Raw genomic sequence first — 23,765 nt, 5'->3', positions numbered from 1 at the left:
TTGACGATTCATGGGGGAGCCGTTGACCACGGAGCCGCTGGTTGGAAAACTCATCCCTGCCTGCTCCCCAGGGATCTCTAACATCTACTTCTGTCTTACCTACCCCAGCCATACCCAATCGCCTAGGACCCCGCAGGAGCTCAGGAGCAAGGAGAGAGCCTGTCACACACAGAGAGGTTGAGTGACTTGGTCAGAGCCACATAGCATGCAGACAGCCATATTGGATTTTCCCTACATTCTTGGGCGGGAGCCTGTCTGGGCTGAGAGAGGGAGGGTCCTTCCCCACTGCGCGAGACAGAGGCCATTGTGTGTTATGAAACCCAAACCCGGCGCCCCTCTGAAGGGATGTGGGGTCAGCGGAGGAGAGGGGCTGGTGGGGGGTGGGGATGGCCTCCCTGCCCCCATCACCCCGGGGATCCAGCACGTGCTCCCAGCCCAGCCACATCTGGATTCCAGCTGGCTGCTCCAGGGAGGGGGCGGGGGTGGCGCAGTGGCAGCAGGAACATGCCATCAAAGGCAAGGAAGAGCCTGGTGGTGAGGAGACAAAGGCTAGGGCTGCCTCCCACCCCAGGCCAAGGGTGCGGTGACCATGGCGCTAGCCATGAGACCGACTCTAGTCCTCGGCCACTCTGCCAGAGGATGGGAGACTGAAACGTCGGCTGGTAGTGTCTCTACTGCTCATATTTCCAGGGAAAGGAGGGGGGTGGCTCTCCAACAGCCACAGTAACTAGCAGACCTGCTCACAGAAGCCGGCTGGGTCTGCGTGGCCGCGAGTCCAAGGCTGGTGGCCAGTCTTGGGGGCAAGAACTCCCACCCCCTTCCCATGGGGATCCTGCTCTCCACTCCCTTCCCGAATCTGCTCATTCAGCCTGCCCGCCGTATCTCCCCCAGAAAGCTGCCTCACCCCATGGAACAGCCCAGAAGAAAGGCTCCACCCCCCACCCCCAAGCTGCCCTGCAGAAAACCAGCGACACTCGGGCCAGAATAAAGGTTTATTGTGCTGGTTTGCTATATCTCAGCACCTAAAAAATTGTGCAGAGGTTGGGGGGGCCCCAGATGAAGGGCTGAGGAAGAGCACCCCCCAGAGCCTCCCCAGATCAGGACGGAGCTCAGTCTCCCTTGTCGAAAGCTAAAGAATGCTGTGGGCACAGGCTGCCAGACAATGCACGTGAACGACGTGGAGGGGGGCCAAGGCCCCCCCCCCCGCTCCAGGCTGGGTGTTGGAAACCGCCCCCACCTTCTCAGTCTCCCCCAGAGTGGGGCCCCCTCACACACAGCCCCCCAGCTTCGGGGGCCTGACAAGAAAGCTTTGATGCATTCATCCCATGCGGGTGGCAGTGACAGGATGAGCAATTCGTCCCCGGGCAGAGATGCTTGGCAGAATTGAGGGGACCCGAGCACCCCCAGGCCCCGCACCCCTCACCCTGGACCAACCACAAACTGGGGGACACCTTCAGGAACATCTGGGGCACTGATTTCCAGAGTGTGCTCTGCAAGATGTTATTTTGTAACTGTAAAATAACAACGACGACGATAAAAAAACCCTGTGGTCAAAAAAACCCTGTGGTCAAAAGCAGTTTGAGACAGACCAACCGGGTTCCAACCGGGGCCTTTACTGGAGTATTGGCAGAGCCCTGGGGTGCCCTAAGGGGGGGGGGGTGCAGGGAACAGAGAGGCAGTGTTTCCTCAACTCATCGGACCCCAAAATCCTTTTTCCACAGAGCACCGCAGCTTTGGAAATGCTCATTTAGGGACGTGTCGCGATGTGCGCACGGGCCCCCGGAAGCTTCCCGATTCATCAGGCCCACGTCTACGGTAGCTCTAACTGCGCCCGCCCCAGGGGCCTTGTCCCATTCACCCTGGTCCAAAACTCCTAGGTATTCTGACTTTTCTTTCCTACCCCCGGCGAGGTCCGCACCGTCACAGGGGACCCATGATCTACGTTTCCCAAAGGACGTGGCCCATGTCGTCGGCCGTGTTTTCATGAATATAACAGGGATCCTTCCCATCCCCGCCTCCCCGGAGGAGCTGTGTTTGGGGTGCCGCCCTTTGGGGCTGCAGGGGCAAGTGTTCCTGGAACGGGGGGGAGCTTCCCGGGGTAGGCCGGAGACCAGCACCTCTGCCCACTGCAGGGTTGGGACGCACTGGGATTTGCGGCGGGGGCGGGGGGGGGGGGGCGCTGAGGAGAGGGTGTCAGGGAGCGGAAAGGGTCAAGGGCCTTCCCACATCCATGGAGGTGACCACTAGGGGTCCGACAGTCACAAGGCCAGCAGCCCCAGAGGCCTGTTAGACCTTGGGGGCGATACCGCAAGCACAGGGGCCCTCGGGGGGACCAGCGGGTCCTCTGGCTTCCTGGGCTGATGAAGGAGCCGCTTCTGACTCGCCTTGGCCTTGGCCGGCCTCCAGAGCCTCCTCCGCCCCCACCGCGCATGGCTCATCTGGCACCTCGGCTTTCTCCCCCGGGACCCCACGTCCCTGGGCTTCCTGGCCCCCCTCCCGGCTGCCGCTCTCGTCTTCCTCCGACTTGCCCTCCATCCTGGTTCCGTCTCCACCGCCCGGGGCAGCTCTGGCGGGGGACTTGAGGTTCTGGGTGGCGGCAAGGATGTCAGCCTGGAGCTGCTGGGAGGAATCCAGGGCTTCCTCGGACCGGCCGTCGGGAGCCCGGTCGGGGACCTCGCTGAAGGCGCGGGGGCCCCCGGCCCGGTCACTCTGGTCCACGTACTTCTTCTTGGGGAAAGACGACGGGTAGTAGGCCGAGGCCTTGTGCTTCTGGCGGGTGATGAGGGCGGCACAGACGATGAACATCAGCAGGAACACCAGGGAGCCCACCACGGCGATGAGCATCACGTACTGGCGGAAGAAGTCCACGATCCCGTCCAGGAAGTTGGTGGGGGGCCTGGGGCCCGCCAGGGGCGTGGGCCGGGGCCCCAGCGACGTGGGGCTGAGGGCCGGGGTCCGGGGGGGCGGGAGGCTCGGGGAGGAGGCCGATGAGCCCTCGGCCTCCCCGCTGCCCCCTGTGTCCTCCAGGAAGGCGGCCTGCAGGGGCACGGAGTAGGCCACCGCGGGCAGGGCCCTGAGGAGAAGCAGCAGAGACACGAGCAGCCTGGGGACCACGGCGGAAACCATGCTGTCCAGGACCTGCGGGGAAGCGAGGCGGGAGACAGGTCAGGGTGGAACGCCGGGGTCTCGGGGACCACGGCCAGGCGCAGGAAACAGCACGTGTTCCAGAAGGCCGCTTCCCCTGCCCGCCACACAATGGACCCCGTCCGCCCATACGTGGGGGACATGCCCGCCCCCTCCTTCACTCTGAGATCCCAGAGGGACCCCTGGTGAGTCACCCCACTCCACTCTGAGGTCCTGGAGGGCGGGGACCGAATCTTACTTATCTGGGCACCCTCAGGGTTTCACACCATGTCTGGTATACAGTAAGTGCTCCATAAGTGTCTCTTGACCGACCGGGCCGAATGAATAATAACTTCCCCTTCCACTGCCTGCCATGTGCCAGGTCCTATTTTAAGTTTCTGACACAGAACTTCATTGACTCCTGAGAACCACCCGATGGGAGAAGTACTATTATTATTACTCCCATTTTGCGGGTGTGAAAAACTGAGGCTCAGAGGGGTTAAGTCATTGCCAGGAGAGGGCAGGGGTTCGGATCCAGGCAGGGAGGGAGAAATGATGGTAAGGCTGAGTAAGTAAGAAACAGAGTCCCTGAGGGAGTGAGCCCTTCTTCTTTGGGGGAACCCTCCCCAGCAGCCCCCAGTGACTCTGGGGTCCCGTGAAGCTTCCAGACTCCCTGAGCTCAGCAGAGGGTCTGGATGCCAAGAACACGGCTGGCCCTCACCTCAAGGCACAAAGCAGGGCGTGGAGGCCCGGGAGGGGGCGGCGGGACCCCTTGTGCCAGAGACAAAGCTGGAGACTGCGGGAGCCCCAGTCCTATGGCCACCCGTAAATGGGAACCAGATGAACCCCGCACCTCCCTCCTCCCCTGTGGCAAGACTGCTCCCGAGATGAACCCCCAGACCCCAACCGGCCCAGACAGCCTGGCTGACCAATAAATTCTGCACGGCCTAGGTTTACAGAGAAGACCAGCTCCTGAAACACGGACTCTCCCGGCCAGCCCGGGGAGGGCTAGGCACTCAGACAAACCCAGGAGCCCCTTTCTGCAGCCCCCTCATGGGCTGCCCCGAGAACCCCTCCTGACCCAACAGACGGCCCAGGCCCCTGGCACTGGGTGGGGCTAGAAGCTCGAAGAAAAGCCTTAGGAAGCCCTGTCTGCCACCCTGTCTCAAGGGATTGAGATGGGGAACAGGGGCCCAGAGACAGTGAGGGGCAGGCCCCTGGTCACGGAGCAAGGTCCTGGCCTGGAGGAGGAGGTCAGGTTCCCAGCACCTCGACTGCGTGTCCCCTCGAGTGCCCGGTCCCCAAGTCCTGCTCCGGAAATCGTTTGAGGGGTACCGGGTTAAGTGCGGGGGTGAGGGGAGTGAGGCCTTTGAGCGGCTTCTTCCTAACGACCCGAAGCCTCCCCATTAAGCATTGTTAGTGGAAATTAATTGTACCGACATAAATTTGGACAAACTGCCTGCGGTGGCCAAAAACAAAACAAAAGAAAACAAAAAAGATAATTCCGGGGCATAAAAAGAGGCAAATCTGTTCAGGGGTTCGTTTTGAATAATGAGCTGATGACCCTGGGCTTTCCACTGGGGGGGCGGTGGGGGGAAGCCCCGCCCCCTTTGCCGGGGGCCCCGCCCCAGAGCCACTCTCTGGTTCAGCCCTGGGGGCCAACACCTGCCGGCTCTGCCTGACTGGCCCAGGCGACAGTGACTTGCCCAGGGACACACGGAGGGGAGTGTCAGAGCCGGGGTGTTAACCTTCCTCTGTGTGACTCAGACTACACACACTCACACACACTCACACACACACCACACACTCGTATGTGCCCGGGGCCGGCCCAGAAACGAGCCGGCACCCTGGGAGACACTACTTGTCCGCTGCAACACGGGCGGACCCAGCACCCCCCCGCCCCGCGCACTTGTTAGCAAAGGTCCCCACGGACACCTTTGATCTCTGGGGTCTCTGTCCACCAGTCACCTCCCTGCCTGAGAGAGACCTTTCGTGGTGGCCGCCGAAGCTTCTCACCACAACTACTACCCCCCGGGGGGTGCCCAGGGGGCTGTCCTGGGAGGGCCTGCCGGCAGCGAAGCGGCTGGAACCCTGGCTCCACCTGGTCCAGCGCTGTGGTCCGATCCCTCCGGGCCTCACTTTCCCCGTCTGTACAGTGGGCAGGCGGCGGGGAGGTGACCACAGGCCCTAAGGACCGGGTGAGATAACGTGGAGAAGGTAGCTGGCACCGAGCACCCGGGAAAGGGCGGGCTCCAGAGCAGCCACGTTTGGACCCCAGCAGAGCCCAGGACTAGCGGCGGCATCCTCCAAGCAGGCAAATGATTAAAAATGATTTCCTTACCTGATGTGTAAACTGGCTCACTGTCCCCCACCCCCACCCCCACCCCCATCCCCCCGCCCTCTCCCGCCGAGGAAATGATCAACTTTTTTACCCTGTTGAGTGAAATCTCAGCTCTGGCCACCCAGGAATCCAGGGCGCATGCGCGCGCAGGCACGCACGCGCGCGCGCGCACACACACACACACACACACACACACACACACACACACAGCGCCCAGCTGGATAGAGGGAAGGGCTCCCCTCCCCCGCAGAACCTTGGGGTCAGGGACAGAGGATAAGGAAAGAGGCCACACAGGCTATCACTGGCCGTTAAAGGCCGAGACCCCGACTCTCGGGTCCCCCACACCCCACAGCCTGGCTCCCCCGGAAAGGTGCAGGCGGGGTGGGAAGCCGGTCGGGCCTCAAAGGCAAGGTGTGACCCTATCCGACGAGCCTCTGCCCTCTCTGGGCCTCAGTTTCCCCTCTATAGAGTGGGAACCGTGGCCTGGACAGCTCTGAAGTGATCACTCTGCCGGCCGTCCCCACCTCCTTTCTGGGAGAAGGTGAGCCTAGCTTCCTGAGTCCTCATTTTTTTTCCAGGGCTCGGAAACTCAGCTCCCGGCCATTGGGAGCTGGCGTCAGGCCAACCCCTGTCATTTTACCCAAGAGGAAATTCGCCCCCGAGGCTGGGAATGGCCTGCCCAGGATCACACAACCAGTTGAGGCAGAGCCCTGAAGGGAAGCGGGTCCGAACACCCCAGAGGAGGCCGCTCACTGCCCAGCTATGTGTCCCCCGGAGTGGGGCATGTCACCTCTGTGAGCCTCGGTGTCCCCATCTGTATGATGGGGCTAAGGGCCACCTCTCGGGTCTATTGTCCACGGCAGTGCCAGAGGAGGAGTAGGTTATCAATTAATTAGTGGGGGCCGCATGGTGGTGCAGGACCCCCAGCAGGACCCCCAGCTTGGAGCAGGGCCTCCTCCAGCGCCAATCTCACTGGGGCTCGCGGCCTTAAATGTGCCTGGGGCATACACGGGTGCTGCAAATCCCCCCCCCCCCCCCCCCCCCACCCAGGGCCTGGGTACCTGAGGCTGGGAGGCGAGTCACTGCCCCACCCCCACCCAGAGACTCGTGGCCAGAGGGGGAGGGGCAGCCCACAAAAACCTGGCTTCAATTAGTGGCTGTTGGGGGAGGGGTCTGGCTGAATCGCTAGGCGCCCCCGCCCCAGGCCCCGGGGCAGCCGAGGACAGGGGCTTGGGTCCCTTGGAAGGGAGGCCGGGACAGGGAAGGGGAGTCCTGAGGCTCAAAAGACACAGGCACACGGAGCAGCAGCAGCAGCGCGGACACACAAGATACGGACGCACAACGCAGACACACACACACTACAACGCACACGCACGGCAACGGGGACACACATACGCCCAGACACCCCAGAAAGTTTGCACGCCTCCCCCCCCCCCCCCCCCCCCCCGGCGCGGATGCACACAGGGCGCACGACAGCCCCACGCCGGGCCGCGCGTCCGGCCCCGAGAGCGCATACCCAGCCCCCGGGCACGCGCTGGCTCCCCCACAGACGGGACAGGCCGGTCCGCACGAGCCCGCCGCTGACCCTGGGCCGCCCGCCCCCGCGCCCACTGGTGGAGAACACATCCCCCGCGGGGAGGCCACAACCGCACACACGCAGCCCCGCCGGCCCGGCAGCGCCCGCGGGACACCGCGACGGCGCACCCGCGTTCCGCCACGCCGGCCCGTCGCGCAGGTCCCGCGGGCGCGCGGCCTCCAACGCACCCTCCGAAGGCACGCGGACTTAGAGACGCGCCCCAAAGTGCTCGCGCCGGCACTCCCGTCCCCGAACCCCCGGCCACCGCCAGGCTCCCGGACCGAGGGGACGCGGGGACTCACCCGTCCCTCCGCGCACGCAGGCCTGGGTGCTCCCGCCAGGTGGAGCGTCGGGGAGTGCCAGCTGCCGCCGCTGCTCCGGGCCCGGCGCCGCCCGCCCCCTGCCCCCGCCTCCTTCCTCCCGCCCCGCGGCCGCGGGGCCAGCTTGATTCCATTAGGCGGCTTTGGGGTGGGGACAGGGGAGGGGCGGGGCTGCGCTGGCCCCACACGGTCCCCCCTCGCTCACAGCTTGCACTCCCCCAGGCCCCCCTCCAGCTCTGGGGAGCCCCAGATGGGGCATTTCCTCCTTGACTCGGGGGTGGGGGGGGTGGGGGGGTAGGTCCCCAGGACCGGCCCCCCGGGGGCGGACAGACGGACACACAGGGCTGGCCTGCAGCGCTCCCCCAGAACAGCGAGCTGGGGGCCTGCCTCCCTTCCAAAGGGGACGAGGTCAGGGAGGTTCAGGGGCCCCTGGAAGCGAGGAGGAAAATTCCCCGTCCTGGTCCTCGATTCCAGCTGTGACTCAGGTTTTCCGAGGCTCGGGGTGCAGGGTGGGAGCAGAGTGTGTTTAAGGGAGAGCCTGAGAGGAGGCCTGATGGAGGGTCCAGGTCTGCAGCAGGGAGCCGAGTTCTGGCACCCACTGGCTGGCCCTGGTTGGGCTCTTCCCTTCTCCAGGCCTCAGTTTCCTTATTTGCCAGGGTGGGCGGGAAGCTTCCTGGGCTCCCTCTGGCTCCCACTTCGAAGATCTGTGGCCTTCCTGTACCCCAAATGGAGGGGCGCCTGGGCTCAGTAGGTTAAGCGTCTGCCTTCAGCTCAGGTCATGATCTCGCGGTCCGTGAGTTCGAGCCCCGCGTCGGGCTCTGTGCTGACAGCTCGGAGCCTGGAGCCTGCTTCAGATTCTGCGTCTCCCTCTCTCTCTGCCCCTCCCCGCCTCACGCTCTGTCTCGCTTTCTCTCAAAAATAAACATCACACACACACACACACACACACACACACAATACCCCAAATGGACTAGCTGGAGTAGGAATCCGGACCCCATTTCACAGGTGGGAAAAGTGAGGCAGGGTGTATTCAAGTGGCTCAACCAGGAAACTGAGGCAAGTCAATAGCAGACCCTGCAACTGGGATCTCTGGCTGACCTGAGGACCCCGGTGGGTCAGTGGCCCTTGCATCCATTCATTCACGTACCCATTCATTCATTCATTCATTCACAAGTGCTTGCTGAACATGTGCCAGGCACGTTGCCCATCAGGTCTCAGAGGGAAATCCCACACAACCCAGCCCTCTGGAGAAGCCCAGGGAGAAGGACGCATATGCGAATTACTTTTACACAAAATGGAAAAGGGATCTGTAGAAGGAGAGAGGTCAGGCCAAGAGCTCGGGGAACCCCAGGGCAGGGAGAGGTGCCCTGAGAGAAAGAGGCGGGAAGTCGTCCAGGAGGACAGCAGCCAGTCTGAACCAGAGACCCTGGAGAGGCATCCTGGCAGGAGGACCAGCATGGATAAAGGCACAGTGACTGGAAAGCCGCACCGTAATTAGATCAGGCTGGAGCGTGAGGCAGAGAAAAGGGAGGTGCAGGTAATGAGGGTCGAAGTCAGCAAGAGCCAGGTTAAAGTGTCACTCATCCAGGAGGCCGTAGGGAGCCACAGAAGGTATGGGACAGGAGGAGTGCATGAGTTAACAATTCCTGTCCACCCTTTAGGGACCAGGACTCTAGATTACTATCACCTCTTCTGATGGTCCAAGCAATCCCTACTCACCTCTAAAAACGGGGGAGAGCAGTTGTTTGTTTGGAAAAAAACCCAGAGAAGATCCCATTATCTCTTGGGGTCACCCCCAAACCTTGCGTCCCAAGGAAACGGATGACTGCCCGCCAGTGGACGCTCATAGATGCACATGCCCCCAGGCGCAAGTGGCCGCCCACAGACGTGATGCAGCAGGGGCACCCACCTTCAAGATGACCAGGGGGCATCCCAGGGCCCGCTACCCCGGGGAGGAGCCCCTGCTGGCAAAGCCTGAGGGCTGCAGGGAATCTGACCCCGAGACATCAAGAGGCAGGGGTGCAACCAGCCCAAACAGGACCTGACTCCAGTTCAGGTGGCCCGGATGCCCCCGCCTAGGTCAGGGTCCTGTTCTGTGCTCCTGCTTTGGTACCAGAGTGGCAGAGCCCGGACCCACGGGCAGACGGACCTGGGTTCAAATTCTACCTCCGCCTCTGTTTCGTCATCTGGAAACTGAGGACAGAGAATGTCCGCTGCTCACAAGGCTTCTGGGAAAAGTCAGAGGAGCTGGAGGGCAGGAACGAGCATTGCTTAGATGCCAAGCATGTGAGTTTCCTACAGCCGCCATAGCAAATGACCACAAACTTTAGAGGCTTAAACAGCACACATCTGTTGTTCACGGTACTGGCAGCCAGAAGCCAGAAATGGGTCTCACCGGGTGAAAAGCACGGTGTCGGCGGGGCTCCGTTCATCCCAGAGGGTTCGGGGGAGGGATCTAGAAGCCGCCTGAGTTCCCCTGCTTATGGGCTCCTTCTCCGTCTTCACGGCCAGCTGCCATGGGCTAGGTTCTCACACTACATCCCCCTGGCTCTCTTCCAAACCGCTCTCCCAATTTCAAGGACCCTTGGGATGACATTGGGCTCACCCAGATAGCCCAGGATGACCTCCCCACCTCCTGTCCTTAACCTAATCCCATCCGCAAAGCCCTTTGCCATGCCGGGTGACACATTCCCATCTGTAGGTTCCAGGGCTCAGGATGTGGACATCTCTGGGGGAGGGGCCTCATTCTGCCTCCCACACTGAGAGCGAATGTTATTACTTGCTTCCTGCAAAGTTGAGTCAGCCACCCTCCAAAGTACCGGGCCTCCCTCCCCTCCATGGAGCCCACCGCTGTGCCTCAAGCCCAGCAGGCTCCGTAAGTGCCTGGGGGAGAGGTGGATGGATAAGCACATCCCATTTGACAGATGTGGAAACTGAGGTTCACAGCAGCGTGACCTAGCTCCAACAGCGTGTGGAGATCAGAGCCCTTGTTTCTTCGCCAGCCCCTGTGTCTCACCAACTGTGGGGGGCTGGGCAAATCGCTGCCCCTCTCTGGGCTGCAGCTAAATGGGCTTGGGCCAGATCTCTGCCACGAGGCTGCCAACGCTGAGGTCCCGACGCTCTCACACTCCGCCCTTCGTTCGTTCTACAAATATCTCTTGACGTTTACTTTACACCCAGCCGGTGTCAGGCTCTGGGAGACAGTGATGAGCAAACACGGGCACAGAGCTCACAGCGTAGAAGGGAGACCTGAAATAAACAAGTACACAAACAAATGAGTATCTAACTGCAAACCGGGCTAAGAGCTGGGCTGGGGCAGTTCTGGCATTGTAGGGGGCTAGTCTGGTCCCAGAGCTCCTGGGGCCCTCCATGAGGAGCTAATAGCAGAGTTGCTCATGGAGATGAGGAGGAGGTATTTAGGAAGGCAAGGAGGCAGGAGGATCCCCAGCAGCAAGAACAGCACGTGCAAAGGCCCCGAGGTAGTTGGAAACCAGCACCTTCAGAGCGGTTCCGGAAGGTTATTATCCTTTAAGAATAGATGAGCCATGGGGTGCCTGAGTGGCTTAGTCCATAAAGCGTCTGACTTTAGCTCAGCTCATGATCTCACAGCTTGTGAGTTCAAGCCCTGCATCAGGCTCTCTGCTGTCGGCACGGAGCCCGCTTCAGATCCTCGGTCCGTTCTCTCTCTGGCCCTCCCCCACTGGTTCCTTCTCTCTCTCTCTCTCTCTCTCCCTCTCTTTCAAAATAAATAATTAAACTTCAACCAAACAGAGTAGATGAGCCAGGTCCGTTTTGTGCACTTCCATAACGCCAGCATCTAGGACAGTGCCTGGCACACAGTAGGCGCTCCATAAATGCTTGTCGCTGTGCGAATGAGCATTCTGACCTCCACTCCTGCACTCCCAGGGTTTGACAACCTCGTGCTCCGAGACTTTGCCCCAGCCAGTCTTCATCTACCGGAAGGTCTCACATTCTTCACTCTCCAGCCCCAGGGCCTGTTGTGGGGCCCGGCCCAGCTGACCCCCAGGGCCCGCACCGCCATGGCTCCGAGGTGAGCGGGCAGGCCTGGGGCACGGAGCAGGCCAAGCCACTCGCTTGCAACCTATAATCCCGGCCTTGAAGCAATTCCGAGACCCCGCCCGGTGCCCCCCGTACAATTACCAGCGGTGCGCCCGCCCCGCTGAACAGCCGTGGCCGAGGAGGCGGAGAAGGGGAGGGGACCCCCCCACACCCCGCGGCGGCTCGGCCAAGGTCCTCCCCGGTTGAGCCTGGGGCAGCCCGGCCCACCGCAGTCCCCAGCTCCGGCCTCTGGTGGGTTCGGTGCCGCCTCTAATTACACGGCCCTTGGGCCACTGGGACCTGCCCTCCTGGCAAAAATATCCCAAGCCTTTTATGTGGCTGGAGAGGCCTGGGCTGTGGCCCCATCACAGCGTCGTCCTGGCCTTCAGAGGGACACCCATGGAGTGGCCTCCTGGCCAGGGTGGGGGGGTGCTCCAAGGAGGCAGAATGGGCAGGCCAGAGCTCTAGGTGTGCTGTGAACCCCCCCAGGCCTCAGTTTCCCCACCTATAAACTCGAGAGTTTCACTTGCTCCCCAGCTGTGCACCGAGCACCTGTCAACAGGATCTGTGCTGTCGATGAGCCAGAAACGGCCAGCTTTGCGCCGCCGTCCCTGCTCCCCTGCACATCATCGCTCAGTCATCGCCACCTCCAGGAAGCCCTCCCCGACCCCATCTGGAGAGGGATGTCAGCAGCCTCCTCCGTGCTCCCAGCGGGCTCCCCGTTCAGAGGGCTTGAGCACGCCGGGCTCTCGTGGTCTCTCGACATATGACTCTAGACTGTCAGCTTCTCGGGTCCAGAATCAGAGCCTTTCTGTTAAGGCATCCCCACTCTACCAGCGCCTGGACACGGCAGGGGCTCCATAAATGCCGTCCACCGGCTGAATGACTTTAGCCCAATCTGTGCATGTCACAGATGTGGAAACGGAGGCCCAGGGAGGGGCTGTACAATGACGTTATTTTGCTATGCAGCAGCTCCTGTCCGGGAACAAGGCAGACCAGGGCCCGGCCTCAGGGAGCTCCTAGTAGGGGACACGGATGAGAAACAAGTCAAGTGGGAAATCGGGAAGATAATCCAACACTGCGAAATGCTGTCAAGGAGATAAAAAAGGATAAAAGATAGCTTAGAAGTGAGCGGGGGCGGGGGGCAGGTGCCTGGGCAGTTATTTTAGCAACCGTGGTCAGGGACAGCCTGTCTGAAGACGTTTCTGAACTGAGGCCTGCAGGATAAGAGACACTAGGCACTCGAGGAGCAGGAGGAAGAGCTTCCGGACCAAGGGAACAGCAGGCGCAAAGGCCCTGAGGTAGGAAAGGGCTCGGCATGAGGCCTCTTCCAGGAAAACAAGACAGCGCGTTGATCCGCTAAGACCCTGGGGTAGTTAAAAGCTTGGACACTAGGGAACCTGCGTTAGCTCCCGGCTCTGCTCCTCACACACTGCGTGGCCCCGAGCCTCGGTTTCCCTTCCTGCATCAGGAGGGGTCAGCGGAGGCTCCTCCAAGCTCTGTCGCTCAGTGATCCTAAGTAAATTTTCCACGCGTTTCCATTCACTTGTCGTCGCCAGCAAACACCTGGACGCTCACCCACGATGGACAGGAGAGCAAAACAGCACAGCCACTTTGGAAAACGGTCTGGCAGCTCCCACAAAGTTAGCCGTCCGCTTCCCAGATGGTCCAGCAACCTCCTTCGTAGGTATCTACCCAAGAGAAATAAAAACACACATCCACACAGAGACAAAAACATCCATGACCGCGTTAATCTACCAGGACAGAAAACACTGGAAGCTGCCCCAATGTCCACCAACAGAAAAACGGGTGAACAGACTGGTACCTCGATGCAGGAGAGCGCTTCTCAGCAGCGAAAGGAAGAGGCCGGGGGCATACGGCGTGGATAAGTCCCATCAACACGCCCAGCGAAAGAACTGGGCCCCGGGGGACACACAGTGGGTGATGCCATTTACACGAAGTTCTAGAACAAATGCAAAACTAAGCTACGGGAACAGAAGTCAGAGGAGCAGTTACCTTGGCGGGGGGTGGTGGTGGTGTTGGCCGGAAAGGGGCACAAAGGAACCTTCTAGGGCTGGAAGCGTATGCTATCTAGACCTGGGTGGCGGTTACAGGGGCGCGTGCGTAGGGAGGAATCAACATGCACCCTTGAGATTCGTGTGTTTTACGTAGGTTATGACTCGATGAAAAGTTTTCTGGAAAAAAAAAAGGAACTCTGCATCGCCCTCTTTTTTTGGAGGGGGGCACAGGAGCCGGTAGGATCTCTGGCTTCCCGTGGCTCTGGTGGCCCGGCCAGCTGCGCGCTGCCTTGTAAACATTTACATTCCCCGCGGCCCGGCCGGTGCAAGGAGCGCCTCGCTAGCCCCGCACGGAAGCCATCTGGGAGGGCAGGAATGTAAACACCGCAGACCTGGCCTCACCCTCCCCATCTGGCCCTGCCCACTGGGTGCCCTCGGCACGTCGTGCCCCCCCCACCCCCCCGCGGTCTCCACTGCCCCCGCCCCACCCGCTACCCCATCGTGGGACCGAATCAGATGGTGCTTCTGAATTCCTTTGCAGCCCTATTGGGAAGGGGGTGGGGTGCCTGACTTTGAGCAGAGGGCTGCTGGCCGAGAGCGAGAAGTGGGGAGGGCTTGGGGCTGAACTTCGGGGGGCCCTAAGTCACCCAAACACCCAGTCCCTCACCCCACATTTCTCCTGCTTTCTCTCTGCCCGCTCACTTTACACCAAGACCTTCTGTCTCATCTTCCCTCCCTAAATTCCTTCTTCTCTTTTCTTCCTTTCTCCCTCTCTCTCTCTCTCTCTCTCTGTCTCTCTCTCAGTACTTACTGAGCACATACTACATGCCAGGTGCTTTCTAAGCTCTGGGGCTACAGCAGAGAACAACAAAGGTAAAAATCCCTGTCCTGACGGAGCTTATATTCTAGTGGAACAAGGAAGATGGTTAAAGTGACAGCTTAGTGATATATAAGTCAGGAAAAGGTCAGGGAAAAAGGGACATTCCAGCGAAGCCCTGAAGGCTGTGAGAGAGTGAGTGAGAGAGATGATCAGAGGAAGAGCATTCCAGGCAGCGAGAAGAGCAGGTGCAAAGGTCCTGCGGTAGGGGGAGCCTGGCATTTTCAAGGAGAGGAAAAGAAGTATCTGGCGTGGTTGGAACAGAGTGAGTGAGGGGACAGTGGAGGTTAGAGGGCACCGGGGCCAGACCGTGCAGGGCCTCTGTGGGCGTTGGCAGGGATCTGGGCTTTTACTGTAGGTGAAGAAGGCCAATCATGGGTCCCTGTGTGGGCAAACCCTCCACCACATCTCTCCTTGTGTCAAGGCTTTCTCCTCTTTTCCCACCCCCAACAGACACACACACACACACACACACACACACACACACACTCTTTCTCTCCAGGACTCTGACCAAGAGATGGCTCTGGGTCCCATCTCTGGGGAGAAGGGGCTCTGTATGAGGCCCTCACAAAAGCCACACAGATTCCCAGCCTCCCCGTGGTTCCTTCCACCCTGACCACCAGCTCCTGACTCAGCTGGGACAGAAACTTGGCTTGTGGGGGGTTCCAGCTGCCTGCTGGGCCCAGGGACATCCTCGCAGAGAGGTCCTTCCATGACATCCAGACCCACCCACCACATGGAAAAGGGCCACATGGGGGGTGACAACAGAGAAGTCAAACCCACCCAGGAGGAGCCAAGACTACCTGCCCTTCGGGGACCTCTGGGTTCTGTTCCTTTGGAGCTGGGGGCCCTTGGGCTAGGTTACTCCACCGCCCTGGGCCTCGATTTCCTCATCTGTAAAATGGGAGTAATAATAACCCCACACCCCTGGGTTATCGTGAGAAATCAATGAACCTTGGCACCTGGCATTAAATAAATATGCTAATAATAATAATAATAATATCAGCAACCAAGCGATACCTGGGACTGAGAATGCTTGTCTCACCATGTGGACAGCAGCGAACACAGAAGCCTGGCATACAGCAGGCACTGCATAATGCTACCGGATGGAAAGGGGCAGAGCAATTAGGCCCGGTGGCCGTCACCCACCAGCAGGTCAGTCGGCAGGGGGCGCCCCCATCCTTGAAGGGGGTGTGCCTGCGGGCCTGGGGCTCCCCTCCACACCCCTGCATCCGCCACGCAGCCAGGGCTCCTGAGTGTGGCCAGCGGGCTGCTCTCCCCGGGGGTTAATTCAGACCTCCTCGAGCAGGGACACACGCGGGCGCGGGCCGGGGCGGGGGGGGGGGGGGGGGGGGGGATGGGCCCCGACAGCTGGAAACATCTGGTTTGAATTGTCGGTTGGAAGCACCGGCCAGGCAGCCAAGGAATTTGTGAGCTAATTTTAGGCCAAAAGACAGAGAGCTCAGCAGGGCGGGGGTTTGCGCCCCAAACCGCAGGGGCGGAGCTTTGAGGTTCGGGCCGCGGAGGCCCCCGCGGTGCCGCTCAGGTGGTCCGTGTCTGCCCGGAAGCCAGGGACCATCTCTCCCCAGATGGGCAGTAACCAGGCGCCTCCGCTGTGCCAGCCACGCGCACGGTCGTGGCCTCTCCCGTGGCCATAGGATCAGCAAGGACTCCTCTCCCCATTTCGCAGGCGTGGAAGCTGAGGCTCCCAGAGGTTAGCGGGTTGTCCACCATCCTGCAACTGGTAAGCAGTGGAGCCGGGATTCGAACCAGGTCTGCCGGACTCCAAGCCTTACACCTAAGGTTCCCTTGGTCTCCGCCCGCCCCGTGCTGACGGCTTTTGTTAATTCCGTCACTGCTCTGCCTCCCTCCCACGCCCGTGCACAGCCTCCCTTGCTCGTTAGTTCATTCAGTAAATGCTCCCTGAACCTCTACTGTGCGCCAGGCACAGTGACGAGGGGAGAGGGAACATGGGGAACAGGGGCCCCGCCCTTGCACAACAAAATTCATTATCTCCACCTCGCTCCAGATGGTTATCAGTGCTGGACGGGAAAAGGGGGTTGTGGGAAAGGAGACCCAAGGTCTGGGCTGCAGAGAAGACCTCTCAGAAGAGGGGACAGCAAGCTGAGGCCAAAAGGGTGAGACAAGGCCAGCCGGGCAGACATCTGGGAAGACAACATCAGATACAGGAAACAGCAAGTGCCAAGGGCCTGAGGCAGGAGCACGTGAAGAAGAAAGAGCAAGAAGGCTCATGGGGCCAGAAGGCAGGAAGAGGGAGAATATTGTCCTGCGTGTTCATTTGCACCCGGTGATTTGCTGAGGCACCGCTGAAACTCCGTAGGAAATCGCTTGAAGCCTGTCCCTCCTGGGGGCCCAGAGCCTGGACAGCAGGGTCTCTGGAAAGAATGAACCCAAGGGAGTGGGGAGCAGCTTGGAACCAACGCTGAGACTGGAGGGGAGTGTGGTTCCCTGTGCCCATGACTCCCCTGGCAGGGTTCGTGGGCCTCGGAAAGGGGACTGTGTCAGTGCCACTTTGGCGCTCTGGTCTGTCATGAGGCCCAGAGAGGGCATTCTCATTTTGCCCACCTCGGACATGGGCATGCGGCTCTCCAGCCTCCCCCCGGCAGCTATGGCTACAGCCTTCCGGCCACCAGCCTCCCCCGGCACGCAGAAGCCCATCTGGGTCCCTGAGAACCTCTGGGAAGGGGAGCTCTGTGGGTCTCTCACTGCCGAGTGAGGATAGCAGGGCTTCTTCACCTCGGCACCCTTGACCTCTTGGACCAGACACTTCCCCCCCATTGGGGGGGGGGAGGGGGAGGCTGCCCTGTGCACTGCAGGGTGGTTAGCAGCCACCCCGACCACCTACTGGATGCCAGGGGTACAACCAAAAATATTCGCAGACGTGGCAATGTCCCCTGGAGGGCAGTGTCACCCCCAGGTGAAGACCACGGGCTCACAGCCTTCCCGTGAGCACAGCAGGAAGTCTAGGACGACGGTTTACTCACCAGACAGGGAGGTTGGGGACCCCCGATCCCCTGGCACTTATGGTTTTATTCTGTTTGTTGAGAAACACGAGGAAGACAGAGGTGGAAAGAAGCAAATGAAACTTACTTAACGCCCGCTGGGCAGTGAACCGCTCAACAGCATGGTGTACGGCCTTCCCGGTCTCCTTCCCACATCCAATGATCCCAGCAGCTGTGATTTATCGGGCACGCACTTACTCTCTTCCGGCCTCGTCTCCTTCACCCCTCCCCCAACACCCCCGCAGGGCGACACTGTGATCATCCCATTTCACAGGGGAGGAAACTGAGGCTCAGAGTCCACGTAACATTCCAGGACGGGCATTGTTCCGTGTTGTCCTTCCAAAACGCTTTCATGCCTACTCCCAGCTGTTGGAATATTCCACGGACACCGCCCAGTCACCTGCTTGGTGCCGGGACCGTTCTAGACGCAGAGTCGCAGTCCCTGCCCCGCAAGCCTGCGGCATCCCGTGGCCCGGGACCGCGTGTGCAGGGAGCACAGGAGCAGAGACTGAGGCTGAAGCCCCGCCGTTAGGGCCACCCAGAGAGGCACGCAGCACACCTGTCCTCGAGGCCAACCACCTTAGGACCTTGAATCCACACACCGCCTCGCACGCGGCTGCGGTTTCAACTTTTGGGAAGTGTCTCTGGGCACAGTGGGGCTACCTATGGAGGCGGGGCTCCTATGGGGGCGGGGCCACTTATGGGGGCGGGGCCACTTATGGGGCGGGGCTACCTATGGGGCGGGGCTACCTGTGGGATGGGTCTCCTATGAGGGCGGGGCTACCTATGGGGCGGGGATACCTATGAGGGCGGGGATACCTATGGGGCGGGGCTACCTATGGGGGCGGGGCTACCTATGGGGGCAGGGCTACATATGGGGGCGGGGCTACCTATGGGGCGGGGCTATCTATGAGGCGGGGCTACCTGTGGGGGCGGGGCTACCTATGGGGAAATGCGAGAGCCACAGGCTGTTTGTCATGACGTTTTCTGCCCCAGGGGATGGAAACTTGCCCCCTCTGTGGGGACTGAGAAGACCGGCCGGCAGTTACTAAGAGGAGCCCTGTTGGGCGAGGACCACACTCTCTTATTCCCCCCCCATGGCTTCAGGTCCCACCTCCAGGAGGACCTTCTCGCAGCCCTGCCTCCAGGCTTTCGCTGGCTCCCAAGCTGCCATCCCACGCTGCCTGGTGGGTGCCCTGGCTGCCCACCGTATCCTCCCTGTCGGCTCCTCCCAGTTCTGCTGCCTGCCCCGTGGTGGTGTTGTCCCTCCAGCAGGAGCTAGTGTAGATACTCCCATTCTACAGAAGGGAAAATTGGGACCCGAGAGGGTGCTGGCAGGCCCAAGGTCTCACAGAGTTGAGTCTGGGGTGGTTGAATTAGGGAATACCTCTGCCCTACAGTACTCTCTGGCATCACCCCTGGCACTACGTGGGCACCAAGGATGGGCAGAGCCCAACGGCCGCCTCCCAGCACCTCCCGCCCTCCACCGTGGGCTGGTGTGGGCACAGAACAGCCTCCGGGAGGACTCTGCTCTGTGTGGCGGAGGGACAGTCGGGCCGAGGGTGTGGCTTTGAGCCCTGGGGACTTGGGGGAATATCCAGCCCTTCCTCAAGAAGCCAGCCTTTGGTGGCTGGTGTCCCCCTGCCCCCCAGCAAGTCCCAGATCTGTGTGGCCTCAGGCAAGTCATTCAACCTCTCTGAACCTCAGTGTGTTCATCTGTAAAATGGAGTTACAAAGAGGACCCGTCTCACAAGGCGAGGATGAAATGAGAAAACACAGGCGACCAATTTAGCACAGAGTAAACTCCTGACTGGCACACAGGGGTGAGCTTCTAGTGCCATTGTTAAGGTTAACAGATGCACAAGACCCTGCCTCGGGCGGCTCACCCGAGTGGAAGAAACAGGTGAGTGAACAGTGGAACGGCATGACGGTGGCATGAGCAGACACACGGACACCCATTTTACAGATGGCGAGATCGAGGCCCGGAGTGGAGGAGAACACACTGGAGTTATCTGTTGGTCAGCCAGGCTCAGGGCAAAGAACCAGAAGGAGGAGGAACGAGCCAACAGGGAGACCAGAGGCATGGCTGGATCCGCTCGGAGCTCAGAAAGGGCTCGGGGCCCGGGGGAGCTGACCTCAGAGAGAGGTAGTGGAAGGGGGTGATGGATGAGAGGCAGGAAGCATGTGTGCGGAGTGAGGAGTCCAGTCCGTCCAGACCACGATGCATTTAGGTCAATGCCCAGCAAGTGACAAGACTGGACACGTTTTTTTGTACTTGGGTACTAGGGAGTCATGGATGGTGTCTGGGCACAGGAGCAGCCACTGAAGGAAAGAAGGGTTGCATCTACGCAGGGCGTGGGTGGGACAGCCCCAGGAGCTGTGGCCTCCTCCCGCCTCCCGAGGCCAGATTTCCAAGCCCTCGACCCTCACGCACGCTCCTTCACCCGAGCGGACCCGCAGGCGTGCCCAGCCGGACTCACGAACGCACCTGCCCGCTCGTTCGTTGGCTTGCACTCGAGACGCACTTTCCACACTGTGAAATGCACCAGTCAGGCGAGAACAGTTGGGTGGGGGGCTTCGGGAAGTGACGATCTCGTGTGGCCACCACGCAGACCAAGATCAGGCATGTTCCCATGATCCCGGAAGGCTCCTTCCAGCCCCTCCTGCCAGCTCCTTCCAGCCTCCTCCTCCCCGGCAAGGGTAACCACCGATCTGATTTCCGCCGCTATAGCTCAGTTTGGCCTGTTCTTGCCCTGCCTGTTGTTGAAGCCGCGAAACAGACAAACAGCCCTTTGTGTCTGGCCCCTTTAGCCCCGCGTGTGTTTGAGATTCATCCACGTTGTGCATCGGTCAACCGTCTGCGCCCTTTTAGTCTGAGTGGTGTCCTATCATCCACGTATCCATTCACCAGATGGTGGATCTTTGGATTGTTTCCAGCCTTGGGGTTATTAATAATAAAGCTGCCAAAAGTGTTATCTACAGGTCTTTGTAGGCACACATGGCTTCATTCTCTTGCAGAAATACCTAGGAAAGGGATTGCAAAGTTGCCTGGATGTGCCACTTGGTGCAAATATGCCAACTGGCGAATATGTGTCCAACGTTGTAAGAAACCGCCACACTGCTGTGCAAGGCGGCTGGGCCCTGGTGCATTTGCGGGGGCGACGCGGGAGCGTTCTGGCTTCTCTGCGTCCTCGTCAGCACTTGGTATTGTCGGTCTTCAGTTTTAGTCCTTCCGGTGGCACAAGGTGACATCTCGGGCGGCTTTCATTTGCATTTCCCTGATGGTCAGTGACGTTGAGCCTGTTTGCCAGGAGCCTTCTGGACACCTCCGCCTGGAGGTTGACCAGACCCTGCAGACGCGACGTGGCGGAAGCCCAACCCACCGCCCGACCTGCTTCTTCCATGGATGATACCCAAGTAGCAAATGAGATTTCACTTCCTTCCCTCTCCTCCTCATCCTGCCAATCCATCACCGACTCCTCCCCTTCCTCCTTCCCAGTTATCCCTCGATTCCTCACCTTCTCGCACCCCTTCTCCGGCCCAGGCCTCCCCCATCCTCGCACAGCCTCGCCCTCCTCCCTGAAGCCATTCTGGCTCCTTCCCACCACCCCGGCCTCGTCCATTCTCCCAATGTCTCCACCCTGTTCTCTACGCTGTCCTCAGTGGCTGGAACATTCTCCTCCCTGCACCCCCCCTCCACAACTCTGCACCTTTCCAGCCTCATACCATTTCCTGACTCCTTTCCACCCCACCCCCAAAGTCTGGCTACATCGCACATGCCCAGCAACCCCACCCCCACCCACACCCCCACCTTTGGGCTCCGGGCCCAGCCATAATCTTATCATTTTCTGGGCGACCATTTGACAAATCTCTTACTCCCTCCAGGCCATGAGCCCCAGTGGGCATCCCATGTCTTAACCACATGGCATCCCCGGGGACATAGCCCAGAGTGGACATACCCTGACATTTGAGTTATGTGGCTCAGCGGAGCGGCACATGGGGAGGGATATGGAGGGCAAGCTTGATGAGCCTCTGCCCAGATCAGCTTCCAGAAGAACCACCGCAAGGCTGAGCCCCCGCCCCCACTTCCTGATTTCCTGTCTACCCTCCTTCCTTCCCCACCGCCAGAGCTGAAGTCAGTACAGTCTGCTTTCTTAGCAGAGCAACCTGCTAGAGCAAGTGATCCAGCTTTCTGAGCCTTAGTTTCCCCAGCAGTAAAATGGGATAATAACTGTACCCACATCATGGGGTGGTTGTGAGGTCTGGTAGGTCATGCAGGTGACATGTTTGCATGGGGTTGCACGTGCACTGACTGCCGCAGTCGATGTCCCCAGCCACCTCTCTTTGTCTTAGACCCCGGCATGGCTGTGTCCTGCTGTCTGCAAGGAGAGAGCTGGCTTCGGGCTTGTCACCCTCCCAAGTACCAGCACCTTCCCTCGGCAGCCAGGAGCCACAAGGGTGACTGATGGGGACTTCCAGACCGGGACAGGTCAGCAGGGGTGAGAGCTCGGGGCATGGCATTCCCCCAGAACCCCACCGCGACCTCAAGAATAACATAGCACTGTGGTAGGAACGTGGCTTTCGGATTCAGGCTTGAGTTCCGGTCCCAGATCCTATGGGTGACCTGAGACAGGTGACTTCGCCTGTCTGAGCCTCAGTTTCCTCTTCTGTAAAATGAGAATACGAGTTCCTCCTTCCCAGGCTGTTTGAGGGGACTCATGGAGATACTGCAGATGTTCTGTGCTCAGAATATATTTGCTGAATAGATGGTTGGGGTGATTCAGGTGGTGATGTTCAAGGCCAAGGGGAGGTCCGGGCAGGAGGAGGGCACAGTGGGACATAGGAGCCAGCCTATAGCAGTCTCCGAGGGCCAACTGTTAGAGTTTCAGGATTTTGTAAGCCAGTTGTTTAATAAGTTAAATTATAAAAAACCAAGGCCCGGGGCGCCTGGGTGGCTCAGTCGGTTAAGTGTCCGACTCTTGATTTTGGCTCTGCTCACAGTCTCACAGTGTGTGAGTTCTAGCCCCGCATCGGGCTCTGTGCTGACGGCGCGAGCCTGCTTGGGCTTCTCCGTCTCCCTCTCTCTCTGCCCCTTCCCCCTTCACGTTCTCACTCAAAAATAAATAAACACAAAACACAACAAAAACCCAAGGTCCTCCAGTACTCAAACCTCACCACTTCCTAGTTATTTTACTACATTCTACTCTTCTATGTTCTTGAGATTATTTGCATTTATTGTACCATTTACCATATACATAGTTGGTTGCTCCAAATCAGCCAACGGGGTATTTACACCAAGGAAATTGGCAAGCATCGCAAATCATGGCTGGGATACAAATCCACCCAAGGGGCTGGAGGTTAAACACTCACCAGCACCCTCCCGGGTTCGCAGCGCTCCTGGCCCAGCAATCTCTGCTGCTCCTTTGTCCTCTGGGAAGCTCCCGGCTTTCAAGAGCTCCAAGAGCCGGTGGCGGGTGCCGCCTGGTGGCTGCTTCAAGCACCTGTCATCCCCAGACTTCAATTCCGCGCCTTGGAGAGAGCCAGAGAGCCGCCAAGGGGAGCCCTCTGTGGTCACAGTGTCGTCCAGTGGGGGTGGGGGGACGTGGAGACCTGCTCCCTACCCAGGAGGACAGGGTGACAAGACCCCAGAGGGACGCTTGCCCCCCAAGTCCTTCAGCCTCTGTGTCCCCAGCTCCACGACATCGAGTCCCCCACACGATGTTTCTCATCGCTCCCAAAGGGCAAGTAAACGCACGTTTCCCCTAACGCACAATTCTGCCTTTTCCAGGGTGAGCTGCCCCGGCCCAGGGTGGGCACCCCTCCCCCACCAAAGTGCCCGGAACACCTTGGGTGTCACACTTGTTCCAGAGCGTCAGGGGGCGGGGCAGACAGCCCTCCACTTCTCACTAACTCTGCCCCCACTGCCCCTGGCCCGCCACCTTCCCTCCTGTCTGTCCCTGGTCTCTCCCACCCCCTTTCCAGCTTCAGCCAATACCCCCCAGACTCCACCCTGTCTTTGAACTCTCTCTCACCCTGAAGGGTCCGGCACTCCCAAAGAAGCCGCCGGAGGTATTTTTCTAGAAGAGAAAAAGTCCACCAAAACGAGTTGTAATCCTCCCCCAGAAGGTAGAACAGGGGCTCAAAGCAGTAGTCCCTTCTGATCAAAAAGCATCAAGAGACAGAGGAACCCAGGTCTGAACCCTGGCTCAGCCACTGGTTTGGGGGGTTTTTTGTTTGTTTTTGTTTTGTTTTTGAGAGAGAGAGAGCGCACAAGCAGAGGAGGGGCAGAGAGAGAGTGAGACACAGAATCCGAAGCAGGCTCCGGGCTCCGAGCTGTCAGCACAGAGCCCGACGCGGGGCTCGAACTCACGAACTGTGAGATCACGACCCGAGCCGAAGTCCGACGCTTAACCGACTGAGCCCCCCCC

At 59.9% G+C, this 23,765-nt stretch overlaps 1 protein-coding gene across 2 annotated transcripts; it reads right to left on the bottom strand.

The window, feature by feature from the left end:
- Window positions 1-979: 979 nt before the first annotated feature.
- On the bottom strand, window positions 980-7,459 carry TMEM119 (transmembrane protein 119). Of its 2 annotated transcripts, none has more exons than XM_058691059.1 (2): window positions 7,343-7,459; window positions 980-3,138 (listed from the first exon to the last, which is right to left on the bottom strand). In XM_058691059.1, the coding sequence occupies exon 2, from the start codon at window positions 3,124-3,126 to the stop codon at window positions 2,287-2,289; it is 840 nt and encodes a 279-aa protein (XP_058547042.1). In that variant the 5' UTR covers window positions 3,127-3,138; window positions 7,343-7,459; the 3' UTR covers window positions 980-2,286. The 2 variants fall into 2 exon arrangements, with proteins under 2 accessions (XP_058547042.1, XP_058547043.1); XM_058691060.1 differs by lacking the exon at window positions 7,343-7,459 and adding an exon at window positions 5,465-5,487.
- Window positions 7,460-23,765: the final 16,306 nt, after the last annotated feature.

The sequence above is a fragment of the Neofelis nebulosa genome, chromosome 11 (assembly GCF_028018385.1).
Source record: "Neofelis nebulosa isolate mNeoNeb1 chromosome 11, mNeoNeb1.pri, whole genome shotgun sequence".
NCBI lineage: Eukaryota > Metazoa > Chordata > Mammalia > Carnivora > Felidae > Neofelis > Neofelis nebulosa.
The sequence above is the reverse complement of the archived record's forward strand: the minus strand, read 5'-3'. Positions and strand labels throughout refer to the sequence as shown.